The sequence below is a fragment of the Myotis lucifugus genome, unplaced genomic scaffold (assembly GCF_000147115.1).
Source record: "Myotis lucifugus unplaced genomic scaffold, Myoluc2.0 scaffold_322, whole genome shotgun sequence".
Classification (NCBI taxonomy): domain Eukaryota; kingdom Metazoa; phylum Chordata; class Mammalia; order Chiroptera; family Vespertilionidae; genus Myotis; species Myotis lucifugus.
In genome coordinates this window covers 74,269-93,611 of record NW_005871370.1, presented here as the reverse complement: position 1 = coordinate 93,611, position 19,343 = coordinate 74,269, and the positions used below count along the sequence as shown (strand labels likewise).

The window sequence follows — 19,343 nt, the reverse complement described above, 5'->3', positions numbered from 1 at the left end:
CACAGGCGGGGTGCTGCACGCCTCTGCCGTTTCTGCAGGACTGGGCCCGGTACAGGTACAGCGGGATTCCCCATGCCCAGGGCCCCTGTGGCGAAGGACACGGCCGACGTGGCCAGTGAGGAGAAGACGTAGCTGCGGCTGGGGAGAGGCCGGGCAGCGACACTGAGTGGGGCCCGGAGGCAGCCTTCGCTCCCCACTCCCCCCGGGGTTGGAAGGCTCCGCTGTCTCCCCTCGCGGGCTCTGGGCGTGAGGGCTACGGCAGCAGAGTAATCAACACGTGGCCACCATGTCACTCCCAGCACTGCCGGCAGCGGAGACAGCAGGGAGTCCAGCCGCGGGTGCTAGGTGGGCCCCCCCTCTTCTCACCAGACACCCCCCAGCAGGACTCACTTGCGGATCAGGGCCTTCATGTCTCGGAGCCACGAGGTCCGGGCCTTGAGCTGCCCCCCGAGCTGGTCGGCATGGCCTCTCTTCGTGGCTGGGACCAGGACGAGGATGAGCGTTCCTGTGATCATGCCCGCGATAGGGGACACCTGATGGCACAGGGAGCACCAGGTTAGGACGCCGGGGCCCAGCCGGCGTTGTCTCTGCTGCACCAGGAGGGGGAGCGCAGGCAAGTCACACTCTGGGCTCTGGGCTCCGGGCTCCAGGTTCCTCTGAGCTGGCATCTGCCCAGCCTTCCCGATTGGGCGGCTGAGCAGAGCCGCTGGGAATGAGGTCAGCAAAAAGGGCTTGGGGGCTCAACCTGCAGTGTCCAGAGCAGGGGCGGGATGGGAGGGGGGACCAGAGAAAAAGGGAGGGGTGGGCGGTCAGATGGATAGAGGAGGGAGGACAGATGGCTGGATATGTGGACAGACAGATGGAAGGAAGAATGGATGGATGAGTGAATTAACAGACAGGAAGATGGACGATGGGACGATGAATCACTGGTGGGTGCATTAACACATGGGAAAGCAGGAAGATGGCTGGATGGCTGGGTGGGTAATGGATGCATGGAAAGAAGGAAGACAGGTAGGGAATGGACAGGCACGTGGAATGATGAGTGGGAGAGGAGAGAGTGCCTGTGGACAGGGAGCCAGACACCAGCCCTGCCCGAACCCCTGGGTCTGGGAGGGTTTCCCAGGCAGGTCCTCGCCCTGCGGGTCTCTGGGAAGGGACTGGCTGGGCATGAAGCATCCAGCACATAGACCAGGTAGGTCATCATGTGGAGCCCATGTGGCCCCAGAACAGAGGCTCAGGGCTTCCCTGGGGTCTTCCCTGGGTCCTGCCCCGTGTGAGAACAGAAGCTCCAGGCCCCAGCCCTCTCTCCACATGGGGGGCCATTCGGCAGCCTGGATTCCACGGTGCCGGCTCCTCCGCCAGCTCGTGAGAACCGGGAAACCTGCTCCCACCCCCCATGCGCTCCCACTCCCATTAAGGAATTCCACGGAGGCTGCTTCCTTCCTGCTTTTGAGGAAAAAACACTTTGTCTTAGCTTCCTCTCCTCTGCGAGACTGGGGATCTCTGTTTCCGGGGACAGGAAGTGGCTGCAGGCCCCCAAGAGGTCTTGTCTCAGCCCCGCCCTAGCACAGAGCCAGCGCTCCCAGCAGGAAGCGCCATCGTGGATCTGGAATTTCCTGACCTGCTGGGAGAGTTCATCCCCTCAGCCTGGGGGCCCCTGAGGGTGATGGGCCTGACTTGGGCTCTGCTCACACCTGGAGTCCCCAACAGAGTGCAGGCCTGCGCGGCGGGAAGCCTGGAGGCCCAGGCCTGCATCCTAGCCCGGGGTCTGTCCCTGGATCTCTGGGTGACCTGGGCACAAGCTGGTCTGGGGGTGTCCTTACCCGCAAGGCCCAGTGCCAGTCTCCGGCGGCCTGCTTCACGCTGGAGCCAGTGATGTAGCCCAGGCCGCTGCAGGGAAGACAGGCACGGTCAGCAGGACAGGTGGGGGCGGGGGCGGGGGCGTGGGATGCTCACCGTCCACGAGGCAGGAACCCTGCCCACCTGCCCCCACCACCCGGCCAGCCGCCTGGAGAGCAGGGCCAGCGTTGCCCCAAGGCTGACCCCCCGCATGTTTAGGTCACCGAGGACCAAACCTCAGGGAGAGGCGTGGTCAGAGCTGGAGGGGACCTCGCCGACCCTCACCTGCCCAGCGGGATGGCGAAGTAGAAGACGGACAGCATGAGCGTGCGCGTGTTCTTGGTGAAGAGGTCGCCGATGATGGTGGGCGCGATGGTGGAGTAGCTGGCCTCCCCGATGCCCACCAGCCCCCGGGACACCACCAGCAGCCAGAAGTGCTGTGGGGGAGGGAGGGGCGGAGAATGCTGAGGACCGTCCTGCTCCTCCGCCTGCTCATCCTCGGCCCCCACTTTGCCCCGCACCCCTGCAGGGTCCAGGGGCTAGGGGAGAGGTTGGAGCCCAACCCCTGCCCCAGCAACAACGACACCCTTAGGCCACTCGGGGCCTCAGTTTCCCCCTCCAGAGAGTGGGTCTGACAGGGCCTGGTTGGCCCAGTGCTGAGATGGGACTTGACTCTCTCACGTTGAGTGTTGTAGTTCTGGCCCAGACAGGCCCCCTCTGTCCTCTTAGCACCGTGGACATAAGCCTGTGTCTTCCCCACCCCCCCAATTGGGAGACTTCCTCCCTGAGTTTGGGCCCTGCCTTGGGAGCCCGAATCACCCCCCTCTGTGTCCCACCCCCGGGCAGGGCGGCCGGGCTGGCCCTGGCAGCACTGAGGAGCAAGTGTGAGTGGGGAGTGGGCAGGGCAGCCCAGTGCTCGGTGCTCTCCCTGCCCCCCCCCCCCCCCCCCCGACACACACACATCAAAGAGCTCAGCCCCGCTGATCTGGGAAGGGTGGGGCCGTGCCCGCTGCCAGTGTACGACCCCTTTGATGTGGACCGTCCTCTCTGTCCCCAGCTGCCCAGGGCCTGAGAACCCAGCTGGTCATCTTTCCCCGGCCCCACCCTGACCACCCATCCGGCCAGCATCGCCCACATCCAGCCCTCCTCCGGGCTCTGCTTCCCTCTCTCCATCTGCCCGGCTCTTTCCCGGTCCTTTCTCTGAGTCACTGGTCCTGCTCAGCCGTCTCTGCGCCTCTCATTTCTATAGCTCGGCACTCTCTCCGTCCCCGAGTCTTTCCCTGGTTCCTTACTTCTGCTTCTTTTCCTGGGGGCCATCTGCCGACAGCTCTTGCCTATTTTTTGTTGGACTGTTTTTCTTGCCTTGACTTCTGTTAGCTTGCTGGGCATCCTGGGTAATGACCCTTTATTACGTATGTCACCAATAGTCCCCGTCATCTTTCTCTCCACTTCGTGTAGGGAGCTCCTCCAGACAGAAGCTTCACTTCGTGTTGTTTAATTTGAGAATGTCCGGTCTGCTCATTTCTCCTTAATGGCTTCTGGATTTCACATCTCGTTCAGGAAGGCCTATTCCATCCCCAAATGGGAGAAGTGTTCTCTGGAATGTTATTGTAGAGGGACCTCGACTGGGAGGGGTGTACTCAGCCTTTCTCCTGGGTACAGGAGCAGGCAAGCCAGCCCTGTCTGACCAGGGATCCTGTTGATCCCCACTCCCTCCCGCCCCTCCCCCCAGACCACTGCTCTGTGTACTTGTTACTTGCACACCCACGTACCAATGAACAAACAGCATTTAGTGTCCCGTGTGCTTTGAAAAAAAATGACCATAAAAGGAACCATTCCATGAATCTTGTCCCACAACTTGCTCTTTCCCTCATTCTTATCTTTTAATATAGAGCTAGTTCCTTCTTTTGTGATTAGGAGTCTCATAAGATGCCCTGGCTGCCGTGGCTCAGTGGTTAGAGCGCCGGCCCACGCATCGGAGGGTCTCAGGTTCAATACCTGGCCCCAGTCCGGGTGCGTTTGGGAGGCAACCAAATGATGTGTCTCTCTTACATTGATGTTTCTCTCTCCTCTCTAGCTCCCCCTTCCTCCTCCCTTCTACTCTCTCTAAAAATCAGTGGAAAAAAATATCCTCAGGTGAGTATTAACAAAGAAAAAAGTCTCATAAGATGAAGACACCCCATTTTATCTGGGCTTCCCCCAGTCATGGTCCTTTAGTTAGTCTCCCTTTTTTTCTATTTTAAGATACAGCAAACATCCTCGCATGCACTCGTGTCCCCAAGTAGGAGTTTCTGGCTTGGGCATAGACCTCAAAGTAAAAGGCTGGGCTGTGGGATTTACACAGCTAGAATTTTACAAAACCCTGCCGTGTTGCTCTCCAAAGAGCCTCTATCCATTTACACTCCCACCAGCAGCTTGAATAACACTTAGTATTGCCAGCCTTTCTAATTGTTGCCAATCTGATGGGTGTGAAATGGTATCTCATTGTTGCTTTAATTTGCATCTCCCTGATTACCTGAGAGCGTATAGTCTCTTCCTACTGTCAATGCCCATTGGGTATCTTCTGCTGCAATTGTCTGTCACTATCCTTTGCCCATTTTCCCACTGGGTTATCTGTCTTTTGCTTGTTGAATTTATAGTTCTACACGGTTATAGTTTGCTTTTTACTTTACTCTGACTTAGCCGGAATTTATTTTGACGTGTGGTTCGAAATACGGGCTAAACTTTATGTTTCGCCCAGATAGACAGTCAGTTCTCCCGAAACCCTGAGATGCAACTTTCATGCTACAGCCAATTCCCACGGGAAGGACTGTGTCTCCCGATGGCTTCGTCTGTCCCTCTGCTGTTCCGGGTGGAATAGCCATCTTGGATTCACTGACAGGGCAAGTCCCCTCTCGCTGTTATTTTTCACCATGTCCTTGGCTGTTCCTAGGCGTTTCCTCTGCCAAATTAGCTTCAGAATCCTGTGGGACTCGGATTGCGCTTGCAGTGAGTTTCTAGAGTAATTGGGGTGATCTGTCTGCTTCTCGCTCTGCCTCTGCTCATCTTCTCTCCCCGACCCTCTCTCCTCTACACACCTGGAGGGGCTCAGCCCTGGCATCCTGGTGCAGGACTCACTGGTCAGTCCCAGAAGTAGCACCAAAGATCAGAAGACCAGGGGCCTGGCCAGGGCAGGGCCCAGCAAGGCCCTAGCGGCTTCTGGTCCAGGCCCCATTGTTTACTGTGGGTGTCAGGTTGACACTACGGCTCGGAGCTTTCCTGAGCCTGCCCTTCCTCTGAAGCGGCCCATGAAGCAAAGTTGTATCCCCAAACCTGCTGATTCCCTCTGCCCTGGCTTCCAACCTCCTCTCGATCGACGTAAATCTGACTCACCATGTCCTTCTTCACACTCTTCCAGGGCTCTGCACCGCCCTCAGGGGGAAGCCCAGGCCCTCCCGCCTGGCATCTGAAGCTTTCCTTGACTTGGTCCCTGCCTTCCTTTCCAGCCAAAACACTCTTTTCCTCCATTTCTGAACACACCCCACCATCTGCACCCATGAGTTTGCTCCATCTGCCCATGCTATCTCCACCAAAAGGCCTCATCTCCCTGTCCTGCCTGCCCAGCTCAATGCCACCTCCTCCAGGAAGCCTTCCCTGAACCATAGATTTTAAGAGACTGCACTCCTCACATCGACTCTCAGCACTTTGCACATCTTGAAGGCTCTAAACATGGGACCTTCTGTCACATCTTCCCACCCCCAGCCTGGGTGCTCCCAAGGACAGGGCCAGGGTCGCCTCCTCTGTCCCCTAAGCTGAAACTTCTTGAGGACAGATCTGGTATTCTCCCCTTCTCCCTCTACCTCCCTCTACTGCAGTGGTTCTCAACCTTCTGGCCCTTTAAATACAGTTCCTCATGTTGTGACCCAACCATAAAATTATTTTCTTTGCTACTTCATAACTGTAATGTTGCTACTGTTATGAATCGTAATGTAAATATCTGATATGCAGGATGGTCTTAGGCGACCCCTGTGAAAAGGTCGTTCGACCACCAAAGGGGTCGCGACCCACAGGTTGAGAACCGCTGCACTACTGTCACCATCATGTGACTGTCCTTCTTCTGCTTGAACATCCCTAGTGATGGGAAACTCACTACCTCTCAAAGCAACATATCTCCTTTTGGGAAGAAAGAGTAAAAGTAATGATTTGCTGAACACCTGCCAGGTTCCAGGGCCTAGATATGCATTGGCTTAGTTATTTCTCACAATAACCCTTTAAGTTGAGAAGTATTATCCCCATTTTAGAGATAAAGAAACTGAGGCTCAGAGAGGTTAAGTAAACTTCTCCAGATCACAAGGCTGAGTGGGCAACAGAATTGATATATTCAAACCCAGAACTGTGGGAGCCGGGTAAGAAACATCTTCCTTATGTCGAAGTCATGCTGGCTTCCCTAAGACTTTGATCGAAGTAGTTAGCTGGTCATCAAACTGTGGGAGGCCGAGACAGGGGTAGTGGCTCACAGCAAGATGATGATATGGGGCCAGGACTAGAACCAATGGGTCCCGACTCCTAGGCCAGACTAGGGAACTCCTAGTTCCCCGAGTCCCTCGCATCCGCCCCAGATCAGAGGCAGCTTAGAGAGCTGGTCAGATCACAACCCCCAGTCCGGCTGCTGGGCTGTGGGTCCCTCAGTTCCGGCCAGTGTGGGGAAGGCCCTATTTGCAGGGCCAGTTTCTAAAAGTCCCCAAAGACCCCCCATCCCACTGTCCTTGGAGGATACTATCTGGAGCTGGAGCAAAGGGGCTGGAACCCCCAGTCTAGACTAAGACAGGTAAGCAGACCGCACCCACTGGAGGAACGGAGGGGACACTCAGGGCTGCGGACAGGCAGTCCGGCCAGGCTCACCTGCTGGGGGATGAAGGAGCTGGAGAACGTGACTGCCGACCAGAAGAAAATGCCGCAGCTGAGGATCACCTTCCTGTTGAAGCGGTCGCCCAGGTAGCCGAAGATGGGGGCCGCCACCATGAAGCTGCAGATGAACACTGTGCCGGCAGAGGAGAGCGTGAGGGCTGGTGCAGGGTCCCTGAGCCTGGACCCACCTGCCCACACCACCCCAGCTCGAGGCCAGAGCCCAGGAGACAAGCTTAGCCTGGGCCAGGGCCTGAGGCAGCAGCCCCAGAGAGGAAGCACCTGTTAACGATAAATGTTCATGATGATGGGGAAGCAACCTCAGCCAGGCCTGGGCCCAGGGGCGGCAGGAAAGGCCCTCTGGGTTCAGGTGATTCTACAACCCCATCCTCTTTATGCAGGCCCACGACTTACCCAGCTGTAGGGGAGCCCTTTGGGTACTTTTAAAACAGTAAAGATGTTCTCGTGGAACCGTTTCTATATGCCAGGAGCTGCGCTAGGCCTCACCACACAGCCTCCTGTGGCAGATGGGAGACAGGCTCAGAGAGAAGTGACTTGCCCAGGGCCCCACCAGTAGTGAGCAGCCCAGTAGGGATTTGATCCCGCCTGTCTGTCTCCATAGCCAGCGGTCCTGATGCTTGGCCACACTGCCTTCCCCGTTAGACTTGGGGAAGAGGGGAAGGGAACAACCCAAGGTCACAGCCAGTCAGGGCAGAATGGGCCAAAATGCCAGGTCCCACCCCTGACACATCACAGCACCCTCCCTCCCAGCCGGCTGCAAGGCTTCCCTGACATTTGGGAACACTGTGGTTCATTTGGTCATTCATTCATTTATTCATTCGACCATCCATCCAACAAAACAGGCAGCCCTAGCTGGTTTGGCTCAGTGGATAGAGCGTCAGCTGGGTTTCAGGCTCGATCCCCAGTGTGGGGCATGCAGGAGGCAGCTGATCAATGATTCTCTCTCATCATTGATGTTTCTATCTCTCCCTTCCTCTCTGAAATCAATTAAAAAATATTTTTTTAAAAAATAAAATAAATAGAAGGGTCAGAGAAACTGACATTTCAACACAGACCTGGAGGAGGTGAAAAAACAAATCATGCATATATTGGGGCAAGAATGGCAGTACAAAGGCCCTGGGGCAGGAGTGTACTTAGCATATCTGAGAACAGCAAAGAGGCCAGAGTGGCTGGAACAAGAGGCAAAGGGGAAAGGCCAGATGGGTTGAGCCTTATGGCCCATTGTGATGCTGTGGCTTCTGGGGTGAGAAAGGAAAACACTGGAGGATGCTGAGCAGAGGAGTGATCTGACCTGGTTTTGTTCTTCCAGAGCAAGACAAGGGCAGAGGCTCAGAGGACTCCGTGGGGATGCCACTGCCGGTGATGGGAGGGGCCTTGGGGGCCCCAGGTGGGATAAAGAGGCCAGCAAGCAAAGGCAGGTCTGGGTCAACAGGCAAGGCAGCCCCCCTTTTGCTCCCCCAGGAAGTCAGTCCCACAGCTGATGGGCAGATGGCCAGACAAAGGCTGGGAGTGGGCAGACAAGGTGGCCGGTGACTGGCCTCTGACACCAGGCTGAATGTGCACACGGGCTGGGCTGCTCTCTCAAGACCGAGTCCCTGGGGAGGCTGGACTGGTAAAGAGAAAGGGGGAGGGGAGGAAAGAGGGAAGGAGGTGAACGAGGCGAGAGAGGGCTGGCTGGAGGGTAGGGCGGTCTCCTATCCTAGTGAGAACAGTTGTATGGGGTATGTGGGGCGCCTGTTAATCCCAACTATGTGTGACTGGGACCTTGGACATAATCAACATAGAGATGCACAAAGGTGGGCACCAGGGACACACTGCGGGGTTCTAAGTCCACTCTGTCCTTTCCCAGCTGGGTGACCTAAGCAGGTCACAGCCGCTCTGCGCCTCAGTGGTGAGCTGATAAATGTTGGACAACTGGCTCTCCTGATGTACACTGTTTGCCAATTTCCACGGTGGAAATACTCCCACCCTGGCTGATTTCAAGCTACCAATGTGATGCCACTGTTCCACACAGCACTGTATATACCAGTGGTTCTCAACCTTCTGGCCCTTTAAATACAGTTCCTCATGTTGTGACCCAACCATAAAATTATTTTCTTTGCTACTTCATAACTGTAATGTTGCTACTGTTATGAATTGTAATGTAAATATCTGATATGCAGGATGGTCTTAGGCGACCCCTGTGAAAGGGTCGTTCGACCGCCAAAGGGGTCGCGACCCACAGGTTGAGAAGCGCTGGTATATACAGTATTTCTACCAGACAGATATAATAGAAGTAAATAGCTTTAAGAACACAGATAAGAGTAAAACACAGTAAAATAATTAAGAAGTGATGAATTGTACTTAATATCTTTGTGTTTTTTTAAAACATGTTTTTATTAATTTTATTTTATTATTATTTTGGAGGGTGTTAATCCTCACTCGAGGGTATTTTTCCATTAATTTTTAGAGAGAGTGGCAGGGACAGGGAGAGACAGAGAGAGAAACATCGATGTGAGAGAGACACATCAATTGGTTGCCTCCCGCACACACGTGGACCAGGGCTGGGGATGGAGCCTGCAACCAAGGTACATGCCCCTGACCAGAATCAAACCCAGGAACCTTTAGTCCACAGGCTGACGCTCTATCCACTGTGCCAAACAGGCTAGGGCTGTTTTTATTGGTTTTAGAAAGAGTGGAAGGGAGAGGGAGGAGAGAAACATCAATGAGAGAAACATTGATCAGCTGCCTTCTGCACACCCCCTACTGGGGATGGAGCCCCAAACCCCGGGGAATGTCCCATGCAACCTCTAGGTGCACGGGACGACGCCCAACCCCTGGCCAGGGCTATTACCTTCGTTTTTAATATAAGTTGTTTAATCGTAAGTTTACATAATTTAGATTTTAATGATGGTTGTATTTAAAAACCAGCTCACACGATTCCCAAAAATCTAACAATGACTCTTAGGCGCAGGTCTAAGTCATTTCCAGCAGGCCAACTTCCTCCTCTGTAAAATGAAGATAAAAGTAGCGACTCCCCAGTTGCTCTTAGCAGAGGATGAGATAAGGATCGTAAGGTGCTTCATGCCACACCCCGCCCAGTCCACACTGGGCCCTTGTTTAGACTAATCAAGGCAGAAATCATTTCCTCGTCTCTAGAAAAATAATCTTTCCTGCTGGGCCTGTCTTCCGGGCCCTTTCTGAGATCAAACCAGGATACGGGCAGGACAGAGATGTCGGTCTCATTAGGACTTACACACCTCAGGGGGGAGGGAGAATGTTCCCTCTGTGCCTGTCTGTGCTAGGTGGGGAGTGAGCAAAAAGAATCAGAGTGGGAGCTGCACCCTGTCTGGTCCCGGGGGCAGACCCCATCCGTGGGTTGCCCAGCGTAAAGGGCTAAAATGTCAGGGAACCAGCAAGGAAGGCCAGCTCCTGCCAGGATAATGAAGGGAGGCTTCCTGGAGGCGGTGCTGTCGGTGCTGGGCATTGAGGGGTGCATAGCAACTGGCCATGATAATAATACTTAAAATATAAACTACAAATCTTATAAGCGATCCTGTATAACAGTGAAGGAGGCACCATGCCTATTGTTAATAATAACCTCAGTTATCATTTACGGGGTATTTATTACAGGCAAGGCCCAAGGATGTGCCCTGGACATAAGCACATGTTATCGCATCTGAGTCTCACTATTGTCTTCATCGCAGAGGGGACAACAGGGGCTGGAAGGAGTGACATCACACAACTAGTGTGTGGCTGAGCCAGAATTTAACCCCCAATTTGTCTGACTCCGGAGTCCTTGCTCTAAATCCCTCTGTGCCTGTCTGTGCTGTCAGAGGGACTGTCAGGCTACGGACTGTCAGGCTAGGAAGGGGGGTGGTCCCGACCGATGTTCCCAAGGTCAGAGAAAGTTCAGAGTGTGTTGGGGACAGCGAGAAAGTGGGTCAGGCTACAGCTGAGGAAGCTGTGGAGGAAGCAGCGGGAGATACGGCATGGAGCAAGGATGATCCTAAACACCAGGACCAGGTTTGGGCTTTAGTTAGCGGGCAATAGAGAACCACAGCATCCTTCATGCTCCACCTGGTGGGTGGAGAGGGGCTGAAGGAAGGGAGCAGGGCCTTGGCCACACTCCGACCCTCCTGGTCCATCCCCACCTGCCTGCCTGCAGCAGAGCAGGGAGACAGCTGCTGGCTCCCCGCTGCCCCCCAACCCCCACCCCACTCCCCGGCTTTCTGCCTGCTCACCTGGGTGGGCAGAGGTACCCTGGACTGCAGGTGCACCCCTATTGCAGCAGGTACTCCCTGTCCCCACCCCGGCTCCAGCCTGCTGAGGTCACCAGGCACCATCCTGAGCTTCAGCATGTCTGTCCCCTGTCACAGCTGAGGCCACTGATAATGGGGGGACTTGCCCAAGATGGTATCTGACCCTCCTGACCCCGGGCTCCCTCTTCCCTCAGTGCCTTTCCTTGGGGGCAAGGGAGTCCAGGGTCAGGAGGGTCAGTGTCATCTTGGGCAAGTCCCCCACAAACCAGGGGCCCCGGCTGGGAAATGGGAGACGCGACCCCTCTTTGCAGCCCTCCCCGAGGCAGGCGAGAGAGGACCTCTCCTGGCCCTCAGGGCTGTCCCAGGCCAGTGGAGGGGGCTGACCACAATCGATCACGACAGGAACAGGAGGAAAGATGCTGCTGGCAGGAGGAAGGGCACAGACAAAGGCAGGGCGCGTGAGCCTGTCCCGGCAGGGCACAGAGGCCAACCTGGCCAGCAGGGCAGGCAGCTCTGCTGCAAATAGAGACCAGCCTGGCTAGAAGCTTCCCTGTGCCCCACCCCCACCCCTCCGTATTTGGTTTTTTCAGGAAGAGCTTTCTGGCAGCGCGGCTGCCCCACCCCTCATCTACCAGGGGCTGGCTTTCCCAGCAGCTCCCGCAGGAGGACATCCTGTGGCCCGGGTGTGGAGAAGCCCTCGCTCAGCTCACGTGTGCTGAGCCCGCAGGTCTGAGACAATGGAGTAGCCAGCAGGGAGTCGGGGGTGGGATGGGGCGGGGTGGGGGAGTAGGGGTTGGGGGGAGTCAGGGCTGAACTTCACCCGCTTCCAGTGGGATGGCCAGGCCCCCTCCTCCTGCGGCTGAGAGTCACCAGAAGGCAGGGCATGGGCACCATCTGTCCACCCCACAGCGGTCCAGGGGCTCAGGGTACTGGCTGAAGGCCTTCTCCCCTTGGGGGCCCACAGAGGGACCAGCACCCAGAAGCTCAGGACAGCCCCACTGAGGTCTCTGTGCCCTGGCAGGACACTCCGGGACCCACCACAGGCTGCTGAACCACCCTCAGTGCACATGCTCCCCGTTTGACCCCAGAAGGTGGTCCTGGAGCAGGAGTGGGCAAGGTCTCAGCTGGGGAGCCCCGGCTCCCACACTGTGGCCTTGGAGCACGCCTCCAGCCCCCACCTTGGCCCGGGCTGAACCAGGACTATTTTTACCAAGTCCAGATCTGGCTGGCCTGTGATTTGGAAAAGATCCTGCGTCCTCCACATCCTGCGGGCAGCAGTGCTTGGGCAGCATGGGGTGGGCAGGGGCCAGGCTCTGCCCAGTGCCCTCCCTGCCCCGGGGGATGTGGAGGATGGCGGCCCAGGCCAGCCAAGATGATGGGAGGACCCGGACAGCTGGACCCAGCAGTGCCTGAAAGCCACCGTGCCCAGACTTCCTGCGGGAACCACTTCTCCTTTACAGTCTGCTGGGATAGAAGCCCGAGGTGGGCCCCTCAGGCCTCAGGAGGTCCTGGGGGAGTAGCCACAGGGGCTGCCCAGCTTTGCCTTCAGAATCAAAGCAGAGGATGTCACTACGTTGGCCAAAGTGGGGAGGAGAGCAAGGCCAGAAGGAGACTCAGCCCCAAAGCAGATGCGCTGTCTGGTTTCAGTCTGAGCTGGCTCTTCCTCTGTCCTCTATCCCCACTACCCCTCCCCGCCCCAGACCTTCCCCCCACTTCCTCATGACTTCACAAACCCTAGGCCGGAAACGCCGTCCAGCCTCCTCTGCCATCCTTCCCACACTGGGCCCCGGAGTAAAGATCCTGAGGCACCTGCCCTGCCCGGAAACCTTCTCTGGCTCCCCACTGCCCCAGACAAAGCCCAGGTGCCTTTCACCATCAGACCCTGCCTGCTATCCAGCCCCTCCTCTCATCCCCCCACACTCCAGCCACAACCTTCACTCTCCCCCCTCCGGGCTGCACTTCTGCTGATTTCCTCAGCTCCATCTTCCAACTTGCTTATTTTCTCTTCAACTGGGTCTAGTCTACCAGTTAAGAATGCTAATTATTACCCTTTTTAATTTTAATCATTAGATTTTTCTCTAGTAGAATTTAAAATGTAGGTCTTTTCGATATCTCCCTGTTCTTTTGTAATCAGGGACTGTTCCTGCCTTATAAATCCTCCTCTTTTCCGGAGAGCTTTGCAGTTGAGCTCTGCCTAGTGTCCAGGCCCCTCCAGGGGTTCTGCGGTTCTCCGGGAGCTGGTTTTCCCACTGTCTGGGCCAGCTGACGCCCTCCCTCCAAGGTGGGTGTCTGTGTGTGCTCTACCCATTTCACATTTGAGTTTGTCTTCAGCGGGAGTGGTCCCCTGTGTCCCCGGCAGGATCTGGATCGTTAAGGCTTCCCTAACGAGCCCTTTTGCACTGGCCTTTGCTGGGTTCCTGGAAACCTCGGGTCTACACGGGAAAGGCAGGGGAAGTCTCAGAACTGCACAGAGCAGGGGCTGGACGAGGCTCCGCACGAAGCCGGAACCAGGAAGGCGATGTCTTCCACAGAGGGAAACACTGCCTACCGGCCTGGGGGTACAGATTGAAATCAGGGGGCTGCCTGGGCTCAGAGTGGAAACCAAGCTACCCAGCGACACGGGAAGCCACGTCTGCACTGCCCGCTCCTCAGAACAAAGTAACCCTGGAGCCCGGAGATAACTTGATGAATCTGGGTGATGGCTAGATGGAGGGTCATTGTACTATTCTCTCTACACTGTATGGATATTTAAATTTTTTTCAGCATAAAAAATGTTTACATGAGCTCAGCCTGTATGGCCCAGTTGGCTGAGTGTCATCCCATGAACCAGAAGGTCATGGTTCAATTCCCGTCGGGGCACATGCCTGGGTTGTGAGCTTGGATCCCCAGTAGGGGGCGTGCAGGAGGCAGCTGATCAATGTTTCTCTGGCATTGATGTTTCTATCTCTCCCTCTCCCTTCCTCTCTCTGAAATCAATAAAAACGTATTTTTTAAAAATGTTTACATTAGCCGAAACCGGTTTGGCTCAGTGGATAGAGCGTCGGCCTGTGGACTGAAAGGTCCCAGGTTCGATTCCGGTCAAGGGCATGTACCTGGGTTGCGGGCACATCCCCAGTAGGAGATGTGCAGGAGGCAGCTGATCGATGTTTCTCTCTCATCGATGTTTCTAACTCTCTCTATCTCTCTCCCTTCCTCTCTGTAAAAAATCAATAAAATATATTAAAATAAATAAATAAATAAATGTTTACATTAAAAATACTGTAAGAAGCGTCTAAGACATACTTTCCCAAAACACTCTGCAGCACTGGGCTTTAATACCAGCGCCCACTCCTGTGTGTGAGTTCAGTTCTTTGCTTCTAGCCCCTGAAATTGTCCTGCTAGCTTTAGCGTTCAAGCTCAGCCGTGTAATTTAGATGTTTCCCGGCATCTTTCATCCAGTGTGGAGGGGAATGGAAGGCTTCTCACAGCCACGCAATCTGACCGACTGAGTAGACGTCTTTCCCCTGAATAAATTCTAACTCATCCTTCAAAGCCCCACTCACATGCCCTCCTTGAGGAACTTCTCCACCTGCGTCCAGGCAGAGCTGGCCCCCTGGCCCCCAGGCCTGGCTGGAGACTGGATGTTTTCTGTTCCCATCATCGGAGGGGACTCCGAGAGCAGGGGCTGCGTCTGTGGCAGAGCCCAGCTCAGGGCCTGTCGTGCAGCTGCCTCTTTAGGTGTAGGTTAAGGAGGCCCAGGTTTCCAAAAAAGGAGGAGCCAAGAGCTAGATTTCTGGAGACTCGGGGGTCAGCTCTGAGCTGGCAGCAACCTGCAAGGGGGCTACAGAAAGCAGGCTTTTCCCAAGCCAGGTTCCCGCTCTGGTCCCAACCGGAAAAGCAGGGGCAGGCCCAGGCCTCACCCTCAGCCACATCCCAGCCAGTCTCCTGGCCCAGCAGCCCCTGGTGCCCAGAAATAAGCAGACAACTGGCTCTCAGCCCTGGCCCTTTGATCCGGGCAAGCACCAACACCTGGCTGGCGCCCTCCACCTGTCTCCGACCTTATCAGGGCTTGGGGAAGAGACAGGTGCCTGCGGCCCAGGCAATTAGGTGATTTGCCTGGGTGCCCACTGGGCCGTATCCCGGTCTAGCTCACCTGGCTTCTTGGCTCAAATGGCCAACGGGGTGAGGACACTCTAGGAACCGTCCCGGCTGTGCTGGGGTAGGTGTTAGGCTGAGGGTCAGGGCGTAAGACTAGGGGGTCTCTGAGAGTGCTGGGACTCTCATCATGGCCCAGAGCCCCCGCCCCCATCCCCTCCCCCTGAGAACGCTGAGATCCAGACTCAGACACCTGGGACAAGGCTCACCAATCCAGGGGCCATCTGTGCTCCCTCCCCAAGCCAAGAGGACAGTATATGCAGAATCCCTGTTCCAGGCCTGCTACTGTCTCACCATGAGACCTTAAGCAAGTCACTTCCCCTCTCTTAGCCTCTGTCCCTTGATCTAGAAAGTGAAGCTTGGAGGAGGAATAATCAAACGAGATGATGCCTATGGGATATCTGTCCATCTCAGGCCAGGTCGCCAGGGATCGCAGGGACCACCACGACTTCTCTCTTAGCCAAGAAGGCAGCCTGGGACATCACTGTGGCCGCGCTACAACCCTCAGAGCCCTCCCACCTGCTCGCTGGGTGGCTGCACTGGCCTGACCTCACTGTGGGGCTGAGTGGAGAGACTGGGGCAGAGCCTTGTTCTGTATCAGTCAGCAAGGCCAAGGCCAGGAGGGGATGAAGCTCAGCAGGTCGCAGTGACCCAGGGGCCACAGAGGGAGGGTCTGGTGGCTGGGCTCTCTCCTGCCCTTTCCTCCCCAGCTCAGCAGCCTGCTCCTTCCCATGCTCCCACCTGGCTTGAACTCTCGAATCAGTGGTTCTCAACCTTCTGACCCTTTATTATTGTTATTTTTTATATTTTATTGATTTTTTACAGAGAGGAAGGGAGAGGGAGAGGGATTAGAAACATCGATCAGCTGCCTCCTGCACACTCCCCACTGGGGATGTGCCCACAACCAAGGTACCTGACCCTGACTGGAATCGAACCCAGGACCCTTGAGCCTGCAGGCCAACGCTCTATCCACTGAGCCAAACCGGTCAGGGCCCTTCTGGCCCTTTAAATACAGCTCCTCATGTTGTGACCCAACCATAAAATTATTTTCGTTGCTACTTCATAACTGTAATGTTGCTACTGTTATGAATCGTAATGTAAATATCTGATATGCAGGATGGTCTTAGGCAACCTCTGTGAAAGGGTCATTTGATTGCCAAAGGGGTCTCAACCCACAGGTTGAGAACTGCTGCTCTAAGTGCAGAGCCAGGCTGGAGGGACCTGTCCCAGACCCCAGCGCAGGCTGACTTGCTCTGGCCCAGCCAGGGACACCCAGCAAGGGCCAGGGGAGGGGTTTGGGCTCACATCCTTGTCATCATTGAGGTGACATCTGCAATGGCAGGGACCTTAGGAGGTGCTGGACCACACCGCCTCGCCCCAGTCCTCACTCTGTCAGCTCTCACGTAGTAGGGATGAGCCCGGAGCTATCACACCCCCTCTCTCTGAGCCCCAAAGACCCCAACAGATAGCCAGGCTGTATGAACTCATTGTTCGACTGGAATGCCACCTAGACAGGTCAGGCAGGTTCCTGGACAAAGCCAGCTCACTCCGCCCCTCCCCCCAGGAGAGCCCAGGCCGGGGAAGGGGTTCGCAGCCTGGAATGCAGACTATGGACTTCCTCCCACACATCTGACTGGGCCTCAAAGTCAGGTGGACCCCTGGGCCCGGGGGTACCAGGGCCAAGGGGGCCAGGCCCCGCCACACAGCAAGGCTGAGATGCGGTGCTGGTCCTGAGCCTCGGCCCAGGTCTGAGGGGCCTGCCGAGAGCACAGCCAGCATGGCCACACTAGTGAGAGGGCCAGGGAGCCAGGAGCTCAGACCCACCCGGGCCATGCAGTGGGCAGGGCAGGGACAAGGGAGACATGGACCCTAGAGGGAGGGGCCGACAGGCAGGGGTAATTGCTTAATGACCTGCCACCCTGCCCTGGCCCAGGGGCTCCAGCCCTGCCTCCCCAAGAGTCAGAAGGTCAGGAGCCTCAAGGGAGACGGGGCAAGAACCTCAGGCCTGGATCTAGGCTCCTGCCCCAAGTCTGGGAAGGGTTCTGGGCTGACCAGGAGGGTTCCTGATTTGACATCTAAGCGATAACTCCCAGGTTGGTGGCAATGGAAGGAGTTGGGGGTGGGGCGGATATGGAAACAGGGCTGTCCGGGCCCTGAGGACAGCGCCCAACTTACTGACCCTAAGGAGCTCCTTTCAAGCCTCCGGATGAAACCTGGAGCCCTGGGTCCCCTGAGGCCCCGGAGCCGCCCGCAGGGACCTGGGCCCTCGGCCAGCACTCGGCCTCCCACGGCCTCTCAGGGCAGGGGCGTGGCAGCTTGATTTCTTTTGCCAGAAGAGAAGCAGAGGCGGGAGGAGGGGGCCCTCTGTGAGTGGCAACAGTGGGATCTGTACACAAAGCAGAGCCCCAGCGGAGAAAGACCCCCCAGGAAGGAGGGGCAGGACCGGGCAGGGGTAGAGGCCTCACCTGACTGCAGCAACCCGGCTCCTCGGTCCTTGACCCCGAAGTGCTGCTGGATGTCCAGGAGGACGCCTGGCGGGGAAGACAGACGGTGCTTACTGGTGACGTCTGATGCCTGGTACCCCCACTCCCCACCTGACTGGGTTACCCCAGTCCCACACCAGCCCTCTTTCCACCTTGCAGAGCCAGCCTGGCCCCATCTACACAACTCCACCCTGGCCAGGTCAGCCAGGCCCCTGGAGACCTTGAGAGCCAAGCTTCCATCCTGCCCCACTGAGCCTCCTGTGCTCACCCTGAGGAGAGGATCTCACCCCCTCCCTCCGCCACTGCAGGGGCCCAAGGCGCAGGCAGGCCGGGCTCCTCCGAGGTTCATCGGTCCAGTGAAGCGACGAACATCCTACCTGCCCACCTGTGGCCCAGCCCCAGCCTCAGTGAGGAGCAGACACGGGCCCCTCAGCCCAGAGAGCAGCGGGGCAGCCGCTGAAACTGCGAGGGAAGCTCTCTGGCTGGGAGGGGGCTGAGGAGCAATGCTCACACCTGCTCACCTGCACGTGTGCACAAGCGCATGCGCACACGCACGCAAACACACATCCCCCCAGGTGTCCTCGGGAGTACAACCAGGACCCCTACCTGTTGGACGCAGAGGGAAGCAGGAGGGGCTCCAGACTTGCTTTTCTGGGGGAAGGATATTCCTTTCCCCAAGTCCCAGCCACCTCTGCTCTCCCATTAGCGCACTCATGTCAGGGTGGGGGGTGGGGAACCGGAAGAACCAGAAACTGTCCCCAGCGGTGAACAGACAGGGCCAAGGCTGTCTGGGGGCCAGCAAGCTCCTGGGGCCCCCTCTCCTCCCTGCACTCAACCAGGACCGTGAGTGCGCACAACCCCAGCCCCGAGGACCCAGGGGCCTCCGCAGGCTTATCTCTAGGACACCAGGAGGCCAGGCCAGAGCCCCGCTGACCACCACACACCTGCCCTGGGGAAGGACAGGGGGGAAAGGAGGAGGAGACGGGGCCTGCCTTATGAGCACCCCATGCAGGGGACAGAAGAAGGGCCTAGAGCAGTGATGGCGAACCTATGACACGCGTGTCAGAGGTGACACGCGAACTCATTTTTTTGGTTGACTTTTCTTTGTTAAATGGCATTTAAATATATAAAATACATATCAAAAATATAAGTCTTTGTTTTACTATGGTTGCAAATATCAAAAAATTTCTATCTGTGACACGGCACCAGAGTTAAGTTAGGGTTTTTCAAAATGCTGACACGCCGAGCTCAAAAGGTTCGCCGTCACTGGACTGGACCCTGCCTTCAGGGGATTCCCAGGCTCTTCATGATGATGATAATGATGATAAAAATGATGTCAGCATTTGAAATGAGGATGGTTCCAATTATTGAGCATTAAGTGCTTTGCCAGTTTAATCCTCACATAACCCTATTATGGTACTATTATCCCACTGGACAGAGGAAATAACCGAGGCACAGGAGTTAAGCCGCACGGTCAAAGTCATGCCACGTGAAAGTGGAATCTCCAAGCATTGTATGGGGGTCCCACCTGACGGCTGGGGTGTAAGTGGGGAGACTGTCTCACTGTCTCTTCCCAAGACCCAGGGCTGGGATGCTGGGCAGATTCCTGGGATGGGGGTCAGCCCCAGTTGCCAGCCTGACAGCCAAAATAAGCTGGCCTCCTCTCAGCTAAACCCATCGTATTTACCATAATTTACCTGTAAAGAAGAGGGTTGTGTGAGGTCTCGTTTTATGATTAATA

The 19,343-nt window shown here is 56.3% G+C and overlaps 1 protein-coding gene across 1 annotated transcript in view; it reads right to left on the bottom strand.

The window, feature by feature from the left end:
* SPNS2 (sphingolipid transporter 2) overlaps positions 1-19,343 on the bottom strand; it is a 37,101-nt gene that overhangs the window by 4,517 nt on the left and 13,241 nt on the right. The window contains 8 exon segments of the mRNA XM_023764226.1: positions 1-40; positions 42-70; positions 72-138; positions 391-533; positions 1,824-1,890; positions 2,125-2,276; positions 6,721-6,857; positions 17,585-17,650. The exon segment at positions 1-40 is cut by the window's left edge and continues 1 nt beyond it. Coding sequence (XP_023619994.1) covers positions 1-40; positions 42-70; positions 72-138; positions 391-533; positions 1,824-1,890; positions 2,125-2,276; positions 6,721-6,857; positions 17,585-17,650 — 701 coding nt within the window.